This window comes from Erythrolamprus reginae, chromosome 1 (assembly GCF_031021105.1).
Source record: "Erythrolamprus reginae isolate rEryReg1 chromosome 1, rEryReg1.hap1, whole genome shotgun sequence".
Taxonomy (NCBI): Eukaryota; Metazoa; Chordata; class Lepidosauria; order Squamata; family Dipsadidae; genus Erythrolamprus; species Erythrolamprus reginae.
In genome coordinates, this window is record NC_091950.1 from 259,638,583 (window position 1) to 259,661,336 (window position 22,754).

At 41.7% G+C, this 22,754-nt stretch overlaps 1 protein-coding gene across 1 annotated transcript in view; it reads left to right on the plus strand.

Moving 5' to 3' along the window:
• The window catches only part of CSMD1 (CUB and Sushi multiple domains 1), a 1,071,884-nt gene that overhangs the window by 636,111 nt on the left and 413,019 nt on the right, over nt 1-22,754 (plus strand). The window contains exon 7 of the mRNA XM_070732892.1: nt 21,382-21,459. Coding sequence (XP_070588993.1) covers nt 21,382-21,459 — 78 coding nt within the window. The remainder of the gene's footprint in view (nt 1-21,381; nt 21,460-22,754) is intronic.

The window sequence follows — 22,754 nt, forward strand, 5'->3', positions numbered from 1 at the left end:
TAATTATTTGTATAAAGTGGGATGAATTTTGAACATATGAGGTAATAGTTTCTGTATATGGTTGAAGGTATTTGGCTAAAAATTTGGCAAGGTTTTGTAGAGGGGAGCCTATAGAACTGACTATTGGCCTGAGAGGTATTCCTTCTTTGTGTATTTTTGGAAGGCCATAGAGTTTTGGACATATGGAAGATTTTTCTCTGGGGATGATTTTTTGCTGGATTTCTTCGCTGATGGGAGAGGCCTTGATTTTAGATTTGGTGGTTTTTTCTACCTAGAAAAAACCACCAAATCTAAAATCAAGGCCTCTCCCATCAGCGAAGAAATCCAGCAAAAAATCATCCCCAGAGAAAAATCTTCCATATGTCCAAAACTCTATGGCCTTCCAAAAATACACAAAGAAGGAATACCTCTCAGGCCAATAGTCAGTTCTATAGGCTCCCCTCTACAAAACCTTGCCAAATTTTTAGCCAAATACCTTCAACCATATACAGAAACTATTACCTCATATGTTCAAAATTCATCCCACTTTATACAAATAATTAAAAAACAAAACCTACAACCCGATGACCTACTTGTAAGTTTCGATGTCGTGTCCCTGTTCACACAAATACCTATTACAGAAGCCTTGACAGCTATCCAAGACAAACACAAACCCCCCAAATATATCCTAGACCTTACCAACCACTGCCTGACCAATACATACTTCATCTATAATGAACAAAGATATAAACAAATAGAGGGAGCCCCCATGGGATCACCTCTATCACCTGTCATAGCCAACCTCTATATGGAATATTTCGAAAATAATGCTTTAGAGCAAGCCAAATACAAACCCAAACTTTGGCTGAGATATGTTGATGATACCTTTGTAATTTGGCCACATGGTAAAGAAAAACTAGACAATTTCCTCACTCATCTCAACAGCCTACACCCCAAAATACAGTTTACTATGGAAACAGAAATCAATGATCAACTTCCCTTTCTAGATGTACTGGTCTATAAAAAACCCAATGGCAGCCTAGGACATACTATCTACCAAAAGAAAACCCATACCAACCGTTATCTAAATGCACACTCACACCACCACCCCGCACAAATCACCTCAGTGGCCAAAACTCTCATCACCAGAACCAAACGCTTAGCTGACCATGAGCACTTAAAAACTGAATTGAACAAACTCAAAGATGTACTAATTTCTAATGGATTCAAAGAGAAAACAATAACAAACCTAATCAATAAAGAGACACCCCCCAAAAAACAAGATCAAGAACAGGACAATGGCACCACCATCCTTCCTTACATCAAAGGCACCACGGATAAAATTAGTAAAATTCTACAAAAACATAACATCAAAACCTCATTTTGCACTAACCAAAAAATATCTAATATCCTAAGGAGCCCCAAAGATAAAATCCAATTAGAATACCAAGGTATCTATGAAATCCCTTGTAAAACATGTGCAGCCACATACATTGGACAAACTAACCGAAGAGTGAGCCAGCGCATGGCAGAACATATGAATGCAGTCAAGAAACAGGAGAAGACCTCCTCCCTTGTCCAGCACATTAAAAAAACAGGGCACGAAATTGACTTTGAAAAAACTAAATTACTCCACAAAACAGAGAATTTATATAAAAGAATCTCTCTAGAAGCTATTGAAATTGAAAAGAGGTCCTTTTGTTTAAATAAAAGGGATGATACCTCGCGCCTGCCAGAGATTTGGAAACCAGCCTTAAACAAAATAAACACTTCATTATAATCAATATGTCAATCCTTTAATTATTATGATTTTAGAATTTTACATTTGGAAATCAGACTTAAACAAAACACTTCATAATCTTCATGCCATTCCTTCTATAACCATGATTACACCAACCAATCAGATCACGGAAGCATAGTCACCCAATCTATTTGCTACATTCAAAGCAAATCTCCACCCCCACACTACATGCTAAGAAGAAATGTCAGTTGCTAATATTCATTTGCAAAAACACAAAGATTGGAACTCCAGCCTGATGATGGTGAATGTGATTTCACCGAAACGTCGCATAGACATGCAAAACATTACACAGGGCAAAACCCGAACTCAGAACAATCTACATATATATATATATTCTGTTACTATATTCTATATATTCTATATATTCTATTCCTATATATTCTATTCCTATATCTTCTTTTCTATTCTTTCTTAGATATATTTTACTATGAGTATCTCCTCTATAACCTTCATCATGTATTTTACTATGTGTATATTGATATATACTCACTAAAACCCTCATTGTGTATTGGACAAAATAAATAAATAAAATAAATAAATAAATAAATAAATAAAATAAATTCTTGTTAACAAAAGTTGCTCCATCTTAAGATATCTCCCATTATATTTTTCCAAGTATTAGGAATGTTTATTCTTAAACAAATCTTTGTTGTTTTCTGCTAGGTAAATTCCAAGGTTCTTGATCTTTTTAACAGCACTTTAAACATCATTATTTGCACTACATATTACTATTTTTTCTTCAAGTAAAGTCCATCTAATCATTTGAGTCTTGTTTTTTCTTAATCCAATATCCTGATACTGACCTATAATGCTGTATGCATTCCATTATAAGTTCTAGAAATTTCCTTGGAGGAATAATTGTCAATAGAAAGTCATATGCATTTATTTATTTTTAATTTGCTAATTTAATTCCTATAATTCTAACTTCCCAATCAATGTTCTAATGCCAGTAGAAATGTAGAAGGAAAAAAAGAGACAACCTTGTTTGTCCCCTTTGACAAAATACACTTTGCAAAAAAAAAAGTATGTTTCCTGCGTTATCTTTACTTATCGGTTTTCAATCTTGTTTCCCATTGGTTCCATTATCTTTCTTGGAACCAATACACTTATCATGAAGCTTCATATTCTTTCTCAGAACATATTTTTGATGTAACAAGAGAGTTCAACTTCCTTGTATATGCACATTAATATTGTAGAGAGATTTACATAAAAGTTAAAATTGATTAAATGAGCAGAATCTGGTCCAGCCACAAATCACTTCAGAGTGGAATGCTTCACATGTATCTTTAATGGCTTCTGTTTCCTTATGCTATAATAGTGAGAATCCGACTAGTTTTCCACCCTAGATGCAATCCAAGTCTTCTTGGCAACCATTACCTCTTAGTTATTGTTTATATTTGGCCAATGGTAAACTAATTGCAGCTTTATTTGCCAAGTTTGGCTCCTTGTTCTTTTAACTGTTTATTGTCATATTCAATTCAATTCAATTCAATTTATTAGATTTGTATGCCACCCCTCTCCGAAGACTCGGGGCGGCTCACAACAACAATAAAAACAGTATAACAATGGAACAAATCTAATAATAAAATTACATTAAAAAACCCCAACAATTTAAAAACCATACAACACATACATACCAAACATAAAATATAAGAAAGCCTGGGGGAGATGTCTTAATTCCCCCATGCCTGGCGATATAGGTGGGTCTAGAATAACTTGCGAAAGACAAGGAGGGTGGGGGGGCGTTCTAATCTCCTGGGGAGTTGATTCCAGAGGGCCGGGGCCACCACAGAGAAGGCTCCTCCCCTGGGGCCCGCCGAACGACATTGTTTGGTCGACGGGACCCGGAGAAGGCCAACTCTGTGTGACCTTATCAGCCGCTGGGATTCGTGCGGTAGAAGGCGGTTCCGGAGGTAGTCTGGTCCAATGCCATGAAGGGCTTTAAAGGTTTGTATTTGTTTCAATATTAACAGCCCCTAACAAGAGTTGGGACAGGACCTTATAGGTCTTCTAGTCCAAACACCTGCTCAAGCAGGAGTCCCAATACCATTTCAGACAAATGACTGTCCAATCTATTCTTAAAACTTCCAGTGATGGAGCTCTCACAACTTACGGAGCCAAGTCGTTCCACTGATTAACTGTTCTCACTTTCAGAAAATTTCTCCTTAGTTCTCTCTTTAATAATCTTCCACTTTACGACTTCTTGTTTTGCCCTTGGGTGCTTTGCTCCCCCTCTTCTTTATAACAGTCTCTCAAACATTGGACGAGAGATCTTAGTCCTTGCCTTCCTTAGATTGGACCAGTGATGGTGAACCTATGGCATGCATGCTACAGGTGGCATGCAGAACTATAGATGAAGAAACATGAGGTGTTGCCCTATATCAGCTCCACCATGCACGCACACACTGGCCAGCTAATTTTCTGCCTTCTTTTCATCCATTTCCACTCTCCCCACAGGAAAAATGGACCAACGGGCCAAACAGAAGTTCACTTGTGTGCTCACCCTCAGCCTCCTTTTTGCTGTCAGAGGTCTTCGGGAACTTCTCCTGGCTTTGCCAGGCCTCTCACATCTCGGTCCATTTCTTCTGCAGCCGGGAAGGATTCCCCAAAGTCCTGTGTAGCCAAAACTGAGGTCCAGATCGATCCAGAGGGCATTGCATTATGGGTGCGGGCATGTGCATGCATGCTATCGAGCATGCACACACCCTTTTGGCACCTGAACTGAAAAAGTTTCACCATCACTGGACTAGACCATACCCAGTTCCTACAACTGCTCTTCATATATTTTAGCCTTCAGCCTCCTAGTCATCTCTGCACTATTTTCTAGAGTCTCAACATCTGTTTTGTATCATGGTGACCAAAACCGACACAGTATGCCAAGTATGGTCTTACCAAAACAGTATACAGTGATCCCTCGAGTTTCGCGATCTCGATCTTCGCGAAACGCTATATCGCGATTTTTAAAAAAATATTAATTTAAAAAAAACCCAGTTCCGCGTTTGGCTTCGGGAGTCAGCTGGGAAGCGGCACGGCTGTTTTAAAAGGTCGCAGCCGGCCTGGGGGGCTTCCCAGCACCCCCCCGAACCCCCAACCTGGGTTCGGGGGGGGGGGGAAAGCCCCCCAGGCCAGCTGCGACCCTTTAAAACAGCCGCGCCGCTTCCCAGCTGAGTCCTGAAGCCAAACGCCAAAGGCGAACTTCCGCATTTGGCTTCAGGAGTCAGCTGGGAAGCGGCGCGGCTGTTTTAAAAGGTCGCAGCTGGCCTGGGGGGCTTCCCAGCACCCCCCCAAACCCCCAACCCGGGTTCTGGGGGGTTCTGGGAAGCCCCCCAGGCCGGCTGCGACCCTTTAAAACAGCCGCGCCGCTTCCCAGCTGAGTCCTGAAGCCAAACGCCAAAGGCAAACTTCCGCATTTGGCTTCAGGACTCAGCTGGGAAGCGGTGCAGCTGTTTTAAAAGGTCGCAGCCGGCCTGGGGGGCTTCCTAGCACCCCCCTGAACCCCCAACCCGGGTTCGGGGGGGTGCTGGGAAGCCCCCCAGGCCGGCTGCGACCTTTTAAAACAGCCGCGCCGCTTCCCAGCTGAGTCCTGAAGCCAAACGCCAAAGGCGAACTTCCGCGTTTGGCTTCAGGAGTCAGCTGGGAAGCGGCGCAGCTGTTTTAAAAGGTCGCAGCTGGCCTGGGGGGCTTCCCGGCACCCCCCCCGAACCCGGGTGGCCGGGCGAGCAGCGAGCGAACGGCAGGTGGCCGGGCGAAGGGCGGGCAAGCGGCGAACGGCGGGCGAGCGGGTGCTGGGGGGCGGGGGCAGCCAACATTCAAAGCAATCTGTCGGCTTCCGCACTTTCGTCGCTCCCCACCTCCACCATCTGCGCATGCGCGGCCATTGAAAAAAAGGGTGCGCATGCGCAGATGGTGTTTTTACTTCTGCAACCCTACATCGTGAAAAATCGATTATCGCGAGGGGTCTTGGAACGGAACCCTCGCGATAATCGAGGGATCACTGTATATCACTTTTATTTATTTATTTATTTATTTTATTTATTGGATTTGTATGCCACCCCTCTCCATGGACTTGGGGCGGCTAACAACAGTGACAAAAACAGAATGTAAAAATCCAATACTAAAATATCTAAAAACCCTTGTTATAAAACCAATCATACATACAATCGTACCATGCCTAAATTGTAGAAGCCTAGGGGAAAGATTATCTTAGTTCCCCCATGCCTGACGGCAGAGGTGGGTTTTGAGGAGCTTACGAAAGGCAAGGAGGGTGGGGCAATTCTGATCTCTGGGGGGAGTTGGTTCCAGAGGGTCGGGGCCGCCACAGAGAAGGCTCTTCCCCTGGGCCCCGCCAACCAACATTGTTTAGTTGACGGGACCAGGAGAAGGCCCACTCTGTGGGACCTAACTGGTTGCTGGGATTCGTGCAGCAGAAGGCGGTCCCTGAGATAATCTGAGATACTAGTTATGTGTGCATATAAATGTTAGTAATTTACTTACTTCACTTTCAGCCTGATCAGTGAAGACAGGTCCCCCCAATTATTCACCACATTTTTTAAAATGCACTCCAACATTGTAGCAATTGCAGAGAGCCTTCAACTTACAACCAATAGTTCAGTGACCTTTGGAAGCTATGGTGGCATGACTTATCCTTTGCAACCTTTGCAGCATTTCAATGATCACATAATCAAAATTGAGGCACTTCGCAACTGGCATGTAATTTATGACTATTGCACTGTCCCAGGGTCATGTCAAGTGGCCATCATTTGTAGCATTCCCAGCCAGCTTCTGACAAGCCAAGTTGCATTTGCTTAACGACCACATGGTTAATTTAATGATGCAGTGAATCATTTAACCTACCCAGGCTTCATGCTCTGGGGAATCCAGAGCACAATACCATGGTCTTTCGAGATTGAAGGATGCCAATGCAATGCAATGATTCACTTAACGACTGTGGCAAAGAAGATCATAAAATGGAAAGCAGCCCACTTAATAACTGCCTTGCTTAGCAAGAGAAATTTGGGAATCAATTGTGGTCCTTGATCATGGCATCGGACCAGAATACCTTCAGGACCATCTTCTGCCGCACGAAGCCCAGCGGCCGATAAGGTCCCACAGAGTTGGCCTTCTCTGGGTCCCGTCGACTAAACAATGTTGTCTGGCGGGCCCCAGGGAATAGCCTTCTCTGTGGTGGCCCCGGCCCTCTGGAATCAACTCCCCCTGGAGGTTAGAACTGCCCCCACCCCTCCTTGCCTTTTGTAAGTTACTGAAAACCCACCTATGTCACCAGGCATGGGACAATTGAGGTATCCCCAGGCTAATATGTTTTATGTATGGTATGACTGAGTTGTATAATTATTTTAATGATATGGGGTTTTAGATGGATTTGTTACATTGTTTATCACTGTTGTGAGCCGCTCCGAGTCTCTGGAGAGGGGCGGCATACAAATCTAATAAATTATTATTATTATTAAGGACCACCAGATGTCTAGAATTAGTGATTGCTATTCTACAAAACACAAAATGTTTCTATTTTAAATTCTATTGATTGTTGCCAACAACAATGTTTAAATTATTACTCATCAGCTGTTATCTCCCTCCTCTGTTTGACCACTTTGACAAATTCAGGGTTTAACTAATCATTACTTCTGAAGTCCAATGCTACATATAATCAAAGCTGTATCACATACACATTTACTGAAACTGTTCAGTAAGAAAAACCTCCTTACAGAAGGAAAATTGAACACTGTGATCAGAGCTTGTACTTACCCACCCACCCCCAAATACATTTTAGCTGGAGGTACAACGTACAATCCATGCATTTCAATAAATGTATGTTCTTTATTGTAATATCATCCACTGTAGATCAGAGCAATTTTCTTATAAGTCATTCACTGTTGGGCTATTCACTATGACTTTGTGAGTGAAATCCAATTAGTTGTCAAAATATGTGTTGGATTTTTCAGAGATAACCATAAGTAGGAAGCAGGTCCAGTGATGAGAACGCATGTGTTAAATCCACACATGATGCCTTTTTAAAAGTTTATTGTTATTGCTATGCAATATATGATTATATAACCAGAGTAGCAATTCCTGTAACACAGAAGCTGGTCCTGAGTTGGCGGGAGCTGATCCCTCATGAGATCTCCCAGCTGAATTCCTTTCACCCTCCTTTGCAAATTTATTTTAAGGCAGCCTGCTGTGAAATCTTCCCCCCAACAAGGTGGGGATGGAGAGCTCTCTTTATAGTTTTTCTATCTACTAAGTCCCTTAGTTAGGCTGTTAGGCAGTTAGGCGTTACACAGTTTCTAACTGCATAATTGAGAAATAAAACTTTCTGAAATGTGAACCGCACCACTCAGGTCATGTAAGAACAAGCTGTTAAAAACTACACGTAGGCTGAGCAATCTTCTGAAAGCAAACGTGCACAAATTCCCTTTACGCACATAAAAAGCACACATCCATACAAATAAAATAAAATAAATTCTTTATTGACCAAATGTGATTACACACACAAGGAATGTGTTTAAGGAGCACAAGCTCCCAATGTATATACAACAATAATAGTGCGCAACAAAGTTATAGTCATAACTAAGTCCTTTGGGATTGGGCGGCATAGAAGTCAAATAAAATAAAACAAATAAACAAAAATAAATAAGAAGATAAAGACATAGGGAATAGGGAAGATGAGAATAATGCTGGTAATACTGTCATTTTAGATCGTGTTATCAGAATTAGTTGTTTAGCAGAGTAATGGCTTGTGGATAAAAACTGTCCTAGTGTCGAGTTGTTCTGGTATGTAGTATCCTATAGCGTAGTTTTGAAGGTAGAAATTGACACTGTTTATGTCTAAGGTGTGAGGGGTCTATAGATATCTTCACAGCCTTCTTTCTGACTCATGCAGTATACAGATCCTCAATGGTGTTGTGGTTAGCTCTGGCCAAGCTCCTGCCCCAAGGACTGTGGATGTGGGGGAGACATCCACATGCTGCAGGCCTGTTTTGCCCCCAGTGGAATCTGCTGATGAAGGCTCCTCTGACCAAGAAGACATGAGTGACTGGGAGGAGGAGAGTGTGGCAGACAGCTCAGAAAGAGATCAATTATCTAGCTCCTCCTTGGATTCAGAACAAGAGTTAATGATACAGCCACGCATGCGGAGAGCGATGCATAGGCAACAACAACTGAGAGATTATTATCAAAGAAAATGAGGCCACCTGTGGTTGGGTGGGGCTGTGGTAATTAGTGAGGCTGCTATAAAGAGCAGCCTGTAGGTTTGGCCATTGTGGAGGATTATCTGATCGTTGTGTTTTGTGACTGCTTTACTGACTTTGACCTTTGGTGTGCTGATTTTTTCCCGCTTTGAAACTAAACCAGAGCAAAGTGTGTTTCACTTCGTGAAAGAAGAAGGACAGTGAATTGCCTCACAGCTGCAAGCTAAGTATCACAGAACTGATAAGGGACTTGTACAAATTACCAGTTTGTTTGGAGACGAGTGCTCTTTGCTATACCAAAAGAGGGCTTAGGTTAAGTGAATTTTCATTATAAAGAACATTGTTTTGAATCTTCAAACGTGTGTGTGTCTGACATTTGTACCTGTGAGGAGGAGGAGTCTACCAGAGAGCCCGACAGAACAAATGGAAGGCAGGTTGTTAGCAATGGTTTTTTTCTGCAGTTCTAATTATCCGTTGCAATCTGTGAAGAAATATAGGTAGTCCTCTGTTCATGGAAGGGGAGATAGCACTTTCTCAGTCCTCTTCCTCCAAGAATTTCCTACAAATGTGCTCTTTAGTTCAGGGATAATGGAAGTCATGCAGAAGAGGAATAGACAGGCTTCTCGTTTCTGCAATCAGTAGTTTCCATTGAACTAACATTCTAATCCAGACCTTGTGGGAAATCCTTCTATTCACGCAAGAGCACCTGAGCATTCTGTGCCCTTTTGAAAGGCTTTGTGGTTCATTATTCTGAGTCAACCAACATTTGATAGAAGCAGTGTTTGTATATTAAAGAGTCAGGCAGTTTGCAGATTTGATTGGCCATGGATTAAATAATAAATTCCACACAAAGGGATTAATTGCCAGTATTGCTTATGATATCAGGCAAGGAAACTTCCTTTAAAACATCCTTTAAAACTCTGTCTCTGTCTCTCCCTCCCTCCCTCTCTCGTACTTTATTTTAATTAATATTTTAAATAAATAAAAGTGTTTATGTGTGTGCGTTTTTCTTTCTGACGCATTAATGTTTCCTGGACATTGCTATTTAAGTGCATTTTAATGTGCCACGTTTCTTTGTTTTCTGTGGGATGTGTGGGAAAAAAAGGCAGGTGAGAAGAAAATTAGCCATTAGGGGTTTTCTGGGATGAAACCAAAAACCATGAGGCTTGCATATACATGCACAGACATCCATGTAATACTCAGCAATGAGGTACAGAGGCTAGGGGAATTGCACAATGGTTCTTTTATATCAGGGGTATCAAAATCAAAGTTCAGGTGCCGGATCCGGCCTGTGGGGTTCTTAGATCTGCCCACAGGGCTGCCCTGGAAACAGTAAAGAACCGTCCCACAGTGCCTTTGCCAGCTCTGGAGGGCACATGAGGCTCGATTGCATGAGGTTGTCACAGCTGAAAACTGAGCTCACGAGGGCAGCCTTCCGGAGCTCCTTTTTCACTGGCAGAGGGTTTCAGGAGGACGTCACCACCGAAAATGAATCTCGGGAGCCCATTTTTGCTGGCAGAGTGCTCGGGCCACCACAGGTATCCCTGACATGAGTAATGTTGATCTAGCCACGAGCCAAAAGATTAACTTCTGTTCCTGGTGACCAACCTACATTGAATCCTACAATTATATCTGCCTATCCTAAGATAACTTTTGTCTCACCAGAATATGGTGAGGGAGACATATTCTGGTGACAGAGAAGTTCCCTGAGGATGGCCTACAGCACAAGTCTGAAAGCTCAGAAGACTAAACCTCTGGTCCCAGTGAACAACACAGATTGTATCATGAAACACAATCATGGCAGGATGTGCATATTGGCCTTCATTTGCGGATGTTACTGTTTAATAATATAAAAGGATGTACACTTTTCTGAGGAAAATTGCTTTTTGCAACTGACTGAAGGTGATTTTTCCCCAATGTTGATGGTATTGGATTTATGCTCCAAATGATTTGGGATTGCACCCAAGGTTTCTATGACTATTGGTACAATCTTTGCCATCTTTGGTCACAGTCGTCCTTTTTCTATTTACCGGTCTTTGTATTTTGTTACCTTCTCCACTTCTTTCTCATCTATTCTGTTGTCTCCATTATCTCAGATAATGACAGGGCACAGCATTTTGCAGCAAGTGTCTTTCTCTGCTCATGCAATCATGGTTTTATGATATGGTGGTGAACCTGTGTGTGAGTCTGTAGGAAAATGTGCCTTCTTTGAATCCAGGGACTGGAAGGTAGAAGCAGGGCCGCCATCAGGAATTTTGGGGCCCCATACAGCCTAAGTGTCTGCCCCCCCCCGGCCATTTTAAAACTACTGCCCCCCAAATCCGGTGCCATGCCCACCATGGCCACACACCCTGGGCAAGCCCTCCCCCGGCCCTCTGAGGTCAAACACAGCCCTGATGTGGCCCTCAATGAAATTGAGTTTGACACCCCTGGCCTAGAGGCTAAATCCTATGAACAAGGGCTAAGAGAATGAGTATGTTTAGCTCAATAAATAGAAAACTGAGGGGGGAATATAATAGTAGTTTCCCAATCCTTAAAGGGCTGCCACAGAGCAGATGGCATCTATTTATTCTCCATGCCACCTGAAGGTAGTACAAGAAGCAATGGGCGGAACCTCACCAAGAAGAAATGCAATCTGGAAATAAGGAAAAACTTGGGACTGGGCGACATAGAAATAAAAAATAAATAAATAAATAAATCCCTTCTTTTTTATTAAAAGAAATTAATAGAAACATAGAAACATAGAAGACTGATGGCAGAAAAAGACCTCATGTTCCATCTAGTCTGCCCTTATACTATTTCCTGTATTTTATCTTAGGATGGATATATGTTTATCCCAGGCATGTTTAAATTCAGATACTGTGGATTTACCAACCACGTCTGCTGGAAGTTTGTTCCAAGCATCTACTACTCTTTCGGTGAAATAATGTTTTCCCAGGTTGCTTTTGATCTTTCCCCCAACTAACTTCAGATTGTGTCCCCTTGTCCTTGCGTTCACTTTCCTATTAAAAACACTTCTCTCCTGGACCTTATTTAACCCTTTAACATATTTAAATGTTTCGATCATGTCCTCCCTTTTCCTTCTGTCCTCCAGACTATACAGATTGAGTTCATGAAGTCTTTCCTGATATGTTTTATGCTTAAGACCTTCCACCATTCTTGTAGCCCGTCTTTGGACCCGTTCAATTTTGTCAATAATAATTTTAAAAAACCAAAATCCATTACTATTAAAACTAAAACAACCAGCAAAACTATTAATAAAAACAGGTGAGGGCTGGGTTTTTTTCTCTGTTATTATTTAAGTGCTTTTACCATATGCTTTAAATCAAGAATCACTTCTCTCTCTGTTTCTCTCTTTTTTCTGTCATTCTCTGCCTCAATCATTTTCTCATTTCTCTTTTTTTCTCCCCTTTTTTCTATCATATCTCTCTCGCTTCCTTCCACTCTTCTCTCTCTCTTTCTTCCTCTCTTTCACTCTCTTCCTTCCTCTCTCATCTCTTTCTTTCTCTTTCTCTCACTCCCTTCCTCTCTCATCTCTTTCTTTCTTTCTCTATCTTGCTTTCTTCCTCTCTCTTACTCTCTACCTTCCTCTCTCATCTCTTTCTTTCTTTCTTTCTTTCCTTCTCTCTCTCTTTTTCTCTGTCTTGCTTCCTTCCTCTCTCTCACTCTCTTCCTTCCTCTCTCATTTCTCTCTCTCTCATTTCTCTCTCTCTCTCTCTTTCTCTATCTTGCTTTCTTCCCCTCTCTCTCTTTCTTTCTCTCTCTCTCTTTCTCTATCTTGCCTTCTTCCTCTCTCACTCTCTTCCTTCCTCTCTCATCTCTCTCTCTCTCTTTCTTTCTCTCTCTCTTTCTCTATCTTGCTTTCTTCCTCTCTCTCACTCTTCCTTCCTCTCTGATCTCTCTCTCTTTTCTTTCTCTCTCTTTCTCTATCTCTCCCCCTCTTTCTCTCTCTCTCTCTTTTTCTCACTTTCCCTCTCTTGTTTTCTTTCTCTCTCTCTTGCTTTCTCTCTCACACTCTTTCTCTCTCTCGTTCTCTTTCTCTTGCTATCTCTTTCTCTCCCCCTATTTCTCTCTCTCTCTCACTTTCTCTCTATCTTGCTCTGTCGTGGCTCTCACTCTCTCTCGTTCTCCAGAGGCTGGCAAAAGTAATTTTCAATTACTTTCAATTGTAATTTTCAATTACAATCAACCTATCTCTCCTTCCTTCCTTTCCCCCCTCCCTCTTTTCCTTTCCTTCCTTCCTTCCCTTCCCCTTTCTCCTTCTTTCCCTTCTTCCTTCATTCCAACCAACCTATCTCTTCTTCCTGTTTCCTTCTCCTCCCTCTTCCCCTTCCTTCCCCACCGTCTTTCCCTCCCTTCCCTCCCTATTTTTCCTCCCTTCCCTTCTGTGTCCTCCTGGCCCTCTCTTCCCCTCGCCTCTCTTTCCCCGACGAGGGCAGCCCGTAGAGTCACACCCATCCCGGGCCGAGTTACAAGAGCTGCAGCCGGGTGGGGAGCGCCCCACTCGCTTCGTTCCCGCCGCAGGGCTCGGTCGGGAGCCCGCTGGTCAGGGCTCGGTCGCCGCCACCAGGAATCCAGGAAACCGGGGTCAGGGGACGCGCCTGGAATGTCGGGCGCGTGGGCTGACGTGCGCTCTCTCCACCCCCCTGCTGCCCGGAAAATTCAAAGTAAGAAAAACCGCTCTTACTTTGAATGCTCCGGGCAGGCTAGCAGGGAGATGGAGAGAGTGCGGTGGCCCCCGCTGTGAGAATGCCCGCAGGGAAGAGAGGCGGAGCGGATGGGCGGGCGAGGGCAGCGGCGAGTACCACGGGGGCGCGAGGGGGCTAGAGGCGCGGGGGAGGCGGCAGGCGGGGGCGGCCGCGGCTTCGTGTGCGCGGCCTGCCCTTGGAAAAGGGTGCACGGGGGGCCTTTTGGGGGACGCTGGCGCATGCTTGCGAAGCCTACAACTTGCGCTTGTGTTAAATTTTGTTTCTTTCCTAAGCAGCCTTCTGTATAAAAAAATCCATTTGGGAACGACTCGTTCCCAAATGGATTTTTTTACACAGAAGGCTGCTTAGGAAAGAAACAAAATTTAACACAAGCGCAAGTTGCAACCGCCACCCCGAAGGGGCTCCTACCTTCGCCGCATGCTCTGGGACTGGAGGACCGCGCTGCCTAAGGCTCCGTCGGGGCTTCTTCGAGTCCTGCCTCCGAGGGCCATAGGGCCCGCCTTTTTCGTTGGTGAGACAGGCAGCCGGCAAGAGAGGGCCGGTACTGCGCATGTGCGACGGCGGGCAAAACCGGGGCCCCCTCATGGCCGGGCCCAGTACACCACTACCAGTAATACCCCCCTATCGGCGGCCCTGGGTAGAAGAAGGCAAGAACTTTTTGTGTATGCTTCATACATAAATGGGAACAAGCTGGATATATTTTTTTTAAAAAAAATAAAGATAGTGTAACAAACTAGAAATTGACTAGAGGGTTTAAAGCTGGATTTGTCGATAAGGTTGTCCTTGAAATCTGCTCATAAATTCTGAAAGCAACGTTTGGAGGCAAAGCTCCCACAAATTGGGAATTTCACCAAGGCAAGACAGAAGGTCTGTGCTTTAGCTGAGCCAAAAGACGATCAGCTTGACTGCCTAAAGAGAATGGGGTTTTGGAAAAACTAACATGGTGCAAGTGCTGAAACAAACAAAAATGCCATGTGTGGCAAACCAATTATCTTCCTGCACAAGATAGGATTAGGACATGATAATTCACTTGGCTGTTTAAATTATTCCCCCCTCCCCCCAAAAAAGGATTACAGTATTTGAATTTTCATACGGTGTTATGTGTGACCTGAGTATAGGAGCATACATGTTGATCTAGAAGCAACCAAAAGAAGAAGAGAGGCATAGTTCTCCCTTTTTAAATGACTATGGAGAGTCTCAGACATCCAAGTCATGGTTGTCCTAAAGGTGCTTTATCAGGAGGCAATTGGACTTTCTGGAAAGTCCAGTTGCCTCTTGAAAAAGTACCTTTGGTCAATTAATAAAACAGATAAAAGAAAAAGAAGAGACTGAGTATTATTTGGTCTGGGACAAATTACATAACTGGTTAGAGATTAGAAATAGAGAATAAGGTTCAATAATGAAAGATAAAATCAGAAACATTGTGTGTAAAACATAATGGTGTTATAAGTAACCAACGTAAAGAAATAAGGATAGAAATGTGTAAATAGGTCCATAAATATAAAGATAATTAGAGAAGTTTAAAAGGAGAAAATGTAAATAATGGAATAAATACCCTGCTGTAAAAAGTGAATATATGTTTATGTGTTGTTGTGTGTTGATGTATGTATGCATTGTTTTGTCATTTTAAAAATAGTATTTATTTTTATTTTTTTTTAAAAAAGAGGGGGGAAGCACCTTTGGGTTCTCCCTTTTTAACCCTGCTGTTCTGTTTGAGTCTGTGCAACACGAAATCGAAGTTTGAGACCCTGTAAAAACAATTTCCCTGCATTTCTGAAACTTGAAATTACATGACTTTTCATCATTTCAGGGGTTCTCTCTATGAGAATTTTTTTTTGGGGGTGGGGGGCTTAGTTTTTGCTGGGCAAAAAAGTCACACTTATACTGTTTAAGAGTCTGTGTGGCTCACACCGAAAATTCTTTATTTTAAGTGCTTATATTTGGTCAATTTGAAAACTTCTTTTCCTTGGAAACTAGGTTGAACATTTCTGCACACAATGAAATGAAAATTGAAATTAAAAATAATGCTTATTGGTTTATTTTGCTCATAAAAGCCCCCCCGCTCCCTTTTTTTGTGAATTTTTTTTCAATTTATAGATAATTTAGCCTGCAAAATGTGTACAGTTTTATTAGATTTGTAAACAGTACAAGTGTATAGTGGTTTTGAACAGAGCAGCAGGATTAATATAATAATAGCAGTTGGACAAAGGGGGAAAAACAGACAAAAGCCAATGATGGCATATGATATATATTGGTGGGAGCTACGCTGTAGAATGCTTGATAAAAGTGCTTTTTCTGGTGTCCAAGTTTATGAAGGTGATGGTTAGTATTGCTTAAAATTGTTTTATGGCTTTTCTGAAAAGGAATGCAGTAACATAGCTTTCGAGGCAGATAGTAATATTCTGTTTATCCCTTCAAGATTTTCTTGCAAGACAGCCCAATACATATATAAGTAGCCATCAACGTAAGAACACAATTGAGCCCAAATTTTCTGTTGTTAAATAAAACATGTGTTGAGTGACTTTTGCCCCATTTTACGAACTTTCCTGACATAGTTGTTGAGTGACTCACTGCTGTTGTTATGTTAGTAATACAATTGTTAAGTGAATCTGACTTCCCTGTTGACTTTGCTTGTCAGAAGGTTACAAAAGGGGATCTCATGTCCCTGGGACATTGCAATGTTCATAAATACGAGTCAGTTGCCAAGCGTCTGAATTTTAATCATATGATCATGGAGATGCTGCAACAATGATAATTGTGATAAACAGTCATAAATCACTTTTTTCAATGCCATTGTAACTTTGAACATTCAGAAAGCGAATTTATTTGTTATTTATTTATTTATTCATTTATTTATTTATTTATTTATTTATTTATTTATTTATTTATTTATTTATTAGATTTGTATGTGGATTTGTAATTTATTTATTAAATTGTAAGTCAAGACTACCTCTGCAGTAGCGATAATTACTACTATTATATGGTTAGATGTGAGCTGAAATGGTGGCGATGCTATAGAGCAGCCTTCTATACCTGGTCCTCTAACCACCAGATAGGTGGGTAAATGACAAAGAGTCCCCATCTAGTGTGGTCATAAACAAGCTTTTATTCTAGCAAAGCTGTAGGATTCTCCATTAGGAGAAGGCTGTTGCCATAGCATTATGAGCCCAGCACAATGATGAAACAGAATGTCATCTTGAGCTTTTAATCAGCAAAGGCAAGAAACAAGGCCAAAAAAGTATCATGGACAATTAAGAAAGACCCTTTCAGTATGTAACCAACAACCAGACAATTGGATTGTGGGAAATGTGGTGAAGGTTTGTAATTTGTCCCTCTCTGCACCCCGCATAGAATAGAATAGAATAGAACAGAACAGAATAGAATAGAATAGAATAGAATAGATTTTTATTGGCCAAGTGTGATTGGACACAGAAGGAATTTGTCTTTGTGCATATGCTCCCAGTGTACATAAAAGAAAAGTTACATTCATCAAGAATCATAAGGTACAACACTTAATGATAGTGCAGGTACTAATAAGCAATTCAATCATATTAGGAACCAGACAATATAAATTGTAAGGATATAAGCAACAAAGTTATAGTCATACAGTTATTTGTGGGAAGAGATGGGTGATGGGAAAGATGAGAAGATTAATAGTGCAGACTTAGTAAATAGTTTGACAGTGTTGAGGGAAATATTTGTTTAGCAGAGTGATGGCAATTGTGGAAAAATTGTTCTAGTGTCTAATTGTTCTGGTGTGAAGTGCTCTACAGCCTAGTTTTGAGGGTAGGAGTTGAAACAATTTGTGTCTAGGTTGTGAGGTGTCTGTAATTATTTTCACATAGAGACAACAATCTAAAAATTTGACAATGCTTTTATGTCTCCTAGGAAATTCCATAATGAGATCATTAATAGCCATTTGGAAATTTCAAGCACATTTTAGGAAACTGTCAGCCTTGCTTTTTCCTCTTCACCAGTTCTGTTATTTCAAAGGCTTTTTAATGGAACATCCTTGGGTCATCCATTCATTTCAAAAGGTTTACTAAGGTTTGCTATTTTGAAAACCTGGTAGAAAGAAACTTGCACAAAAGGACCCCAATATAACTAATAATACAGCAACCAACATCGAGAAACTATTTTGGTAAATGGCTTACAAGCAGCGACATGCTCAAAACAAGTTCCCAAGCCAGATCAATTGCAACTAAGATATCAGAAGATATTTACAGTGCTGCTTTCATAAATGATCCTGAAAGTTATTTGGTGTAATTTGGTATACTTTTCTTTTTCTTTGGAGAGGGGAAGAGATGCATAGCTTTCTATGTAATGACCCAATTTAGACCCCACAGTGGAGATAAAGAACTGTGCTATCTTTGATAGATGAATTATTTTAAGTCTCAAGTGGAAGAAATTTATGGCAAGAAATATTTTGGACTATTTTCACTATACCCTTGTGGCCAAAATCTGGCTCAGCTAATGCAATTAAATAACTTTGAAGATGCAACATATTTTTATTTGGATGGAAACAATGTATTTATCTGTCTGTCTTTCCGTCTCTCTATGTGTGTGTGTGTGTGGTTGTGTGTATGTGTATATGTGTATTCATAAAGATATATATATATGTATATGCCTGTGTAGACACAAAAATCAACACACACACACTCACACACACTCACACACACTCACACACACACTTCTAAGCAAAGCTTGAGCACTTTGCTGAGCAAACCTGAACCAAAGCAGAATCACAGCATGTATACTTTTGACCCAAGGGCTACCTTTGAAGAGTGTTCGGAGACTGCAGATAATACAGAATGCAGCCTCATGAGGGATCATGGGCCGCCTGAGAAATGCCCATGTCTCTACAGCACTCCGCGAGCTGCAGTGGTAACGATTAGTCTATGAACACATTTTAAAGTATTAATTATGACCTATAAAGTCCTACATGGCATAGGACCAGATTACTCATGGGACCATCTTCTTGCCTCATACATCCCAACAGCCAGTTAGGTCCCAAAGAGTCAGACTTCTCCAGGTCCCATCAGCCAGACAGTGTCATCTGGCGGGGCCTAGGGGCAGAGCCTTCTCTATGGTGGCCCCAGCCCTATGGAATGAGTTCCCCTCATAGATCTGTACTGGCCCCACTCTTCTTGCCTTCTTAAACTTTTAAAGACCCACCTCTGCAGTCCTGGACCCATTGAAATTTTAACGCCTTGCCCCACACAATGAATTAATGTGTGATGGATGATATGTGAATCTGTTGTTAACTTTTAATTATGGGGATTTTAATCTGTAAATTTTATTTAGATTTCTACATGTTGAAAGCCGGTCTGAGTCTCAGAAGAAGGGCAGCATAGAAATCAAATTTAATCTAAATCTTAAAAATAATCTACTGCATTGCAAAGATAAAACAAAGAAAAAAGGCAGACAGTACAGATTACAATTTGGAGTTCAAATGTTTTAGAGAAATCCATCTGAGTAACCTTATTGTTATTTATTAAATTGAGTATTTGGAAATATAGAGAATGTGAGAAACAAATATATTCAGTTCATTATTTCCAACATGCAACTGCACCGTACAAAGATTTAAATTATTACTGTGAGCATCTTGGGCCTATTCCATTGGAGACATTGGAAAAACTCTCAATGTATAGAATGGTTACTGAATTAACATGTTATCATGTTTTCCTCTTCTCCTCTGGCTGTATTTTCTGTTTGTGAAGTATCTTTTAGATGGTTAAGGATATTGTTTTATTGATTTATGCACTAACCCTAAAAGCATTTCTGGCTGAACAGGAGGATAAAATAAATGTTTGGAATGTTTAAAGAGAAAAAACTTGGCTACAACATGAAACATAGAAAGTGGGAGAAAAACTTAAATAACTTTGTTTTACATTGGGTTAGCTCATCATCTTTCCTCCTCCTGTGAGATTTTTTTTTCCCTACAGAAAAGAGATAGATGAGATTCAGGCTTCAATTGGTTAATGTGGTCTCTTAAACTCCATGTCATCACTGAGCTGCTTGCTTAAGGGCACATCACATAGGAAGAACATTCCTCAGCTATTTCTGTTGATCACGTATACAAAAATAATAAGTTTCAAAATTGTCCATTCATTGTGGTGATTAAATGGTTGTAAGCACTAAAGAAAAATAACAGATGGGGGGGATTCCTGCCACATACCTCCCAGAGGCCAAATGGATTACGGGGTTGGCCTCCTCCGGGTCTTGTCGACCAAGCAATGCAGGTTGGCGGGCCCACAGGGGAGAGCCTTCTCTGTGGCTGCTCCGGCTCTATGGAACCAACTACCCACTGCTCCTATTCTACTGGCATTCTGAAAGGCCGTGAAGACCTGTCTCTGCCAGCAGACCTGGGTGCCATGAATGTTAATATCTTGTCATGGCCGACTTGTGGTTGACTTGTATAATAATAATAATAATAATAATAATAATAATAATAATAATAATAATAATAATAATTTATTAGATTTGTATGCCACCCCTCTCCGAGGACTCGGAGCAGCTCACAACAATAAAACATCATATATAAATCCAATGTTAAAACAGTCTTTAAAAAACCCTTATTAAAAACAGTCATACAGCCCAAACACACCATCCATAAAATCAAAGGCAGCTAAGGATATATCAATTCCTCCATGCCTGGCGACATAGATGAGTTTGCAAAAGTTTGCAAAAGGCAAGGAGGGTGAGGGCAGTCCTAATCTCTGGGGGGAGCTGATTCCAGAGGGCTGGGGCCGCCACAGAGAAGGCTCTTCTCCTGGGTCCCGCCAGACGGCATTGTTTCGTCAACAGGACTCGGTGAAGGCCAACTCTGTGGGACCTAATTGGTTGCTGGGATTCGTGCAGCAGCAGGCGGTCCCAGATGTATTCTGGTCCGATGCCATGTAGGTCATAACCAACACTTTGAATTGTGACCAGAAACTGATCGGGAGCCAGTGCAGGCTGCGGAATGATGACGAAACATGGGCATATCTGGGAATGCCCATGATAGCTCTCACAGCCGCATTCTGTATGATCTTAAGTTTCAGAATACTTTTCAAAGGTAGCCCCATGTAGAGAGCATTGCAGTAGTCAAACCTAGAAGTGATGAGGGCATGAGCAACTGTGAGCAATGACTCCTGGTCCAAATAGGGCCGCAACTGCTATACCAGGCAAACCTGGGCAAACGCCCTCCTCGCCACAGCTGAAAGATGGTTCTCTAATGTGAGCTGTGGATCGAGGAGGACGCCCAAGTTGCGGACCCTCTCCAAGGCAGTCAGTAATCCCCCCCAGGTTGATGGATGGACAGATGGAATTGTCCTTGGGAAGCAAAACCCACAGCCACTCCATCTTGTCAGGGTTGAGTTTGAGCCTGTTGACACCCATCCAGACCCCAACAGCCTCCAGGCACTGGCACATCACTTCCACTGCTTGTATGTATGTGTGGTTGATTTGATAGTTTGCTTGAGTTTTATAATGGGGTATTTTACTGTTTTTATCATTTAATATTTGACTTTTTATCAATGTATTGTGTTATTATTATTATTGTAAGCCACCATGAGCCCCATGGGATTGGGCAGCATAAAAGTCAATTACATTAAATTAATTAAATTAAAAAGGCAACCATTTAAGTATCTTTTACTTTGAGTCTTGAATATGAAAAAATGTGTGACTGTTTAATTTTCTTTTTCAGTGAAAAAGGCAATCGAACTGAAATCGAGAGGCGTCAAGATGTTGCCCAACAAAGACAACAATCACAAGAATTCTGTTTGTAAGTTTGCCCCTTTTTCTTTAAATCCACAACACTTTAATATATAACCAGAGTTTTAATGTAAAACATACAAGATGATTAAAATATAAATTGAAAAAAAATGTATTTAATAACATGCACAACAGCCACCATTAGATTGTTTTCTGGATTTTGTTGATCTGAAAATTGTTGATCTATGATGCTATGTTATATTTTGTTACACAGACGTCCATGGAGGAATATATACTAAATTAGGCATCAATCAGGTCTGCCCTGCCTCTTCCTCTTGGTCAGCCCAATGGACTCTTGTATGCAGGGGTGGGCTACTGCCCAGACAGGGCAGAGGAGGACGCAGTGGGGTAGCAAAAATGGAGCTCCACTCCAGAGAACCCAATTTGCACTGAAAGATGTTGAAAGAAAATGCCGGGCATCCTGAATACGCCACGCCCACAGGGTGGTAGTAAACATTTTGGTAGTCCTTCACTGCTTGTACGTGATCTTGCTTAGGTGGGAATTTGGCTACAAAAGTATGTGCCACCAACAAGGGGCAAGGCAGTAAGAAGATGGAGCTATTAACCTGAAAACCAACAGTCTGGGCCTATTGATACTCTATTTCTTCCACAGAGAGAAGGAATAATTGAATAATCAGTTTGCAAGAACCAGGCTGAAATGGCTAGATAATCTCCTGAAGAGCAGGAATTTTCTCTCAGCTACCAATACAATAGGTCTTGATTTGCTAGGTGCCCAGAAAAGACATTTGCTACTTTTTATCGAGGAAAACAAAATGCCTTAGGATAACCCCAATGTTCCCTTCTGTATATTCTTATGAAATTACAGTACAAAGACAATGGAAGAGAACAATCAATACAATTTCCACAGCAGTAACATTTCAAATATTTTAATGGTTGTCCTTCAGCATTTTAAACTGTGGAGCGCTTAAGGCAAGGCTTTTCTTGTGTATCTGCCTTGTCTTATTCTAAGAATGTTATGAATCGCCCTAGTGCAGGGATGGCTAACCTTTCCGTCGCCGTGCGCTGAAAGCACTCATAATGAAATGTGTGCACAACTCCCCCTGTGCAGGCATGTGTAACCCCCTGCTTACAGCCAATGCATGTGCATGCAATCCCCCTGTGTGTATCCCACCACATGCACATGCACACATGTCATGTACTCCTCCGTGCATGCACTCATGATCCCCATGCACACCCTGCCCCTTTGCATGCCCCCATGCACACCCTGCCCCCTGTACACAAATTGTCTGCATGCACCCCATCCTCTGTGCATGCACAAGAAAGACCCCAAAATCAGCTGGTCAG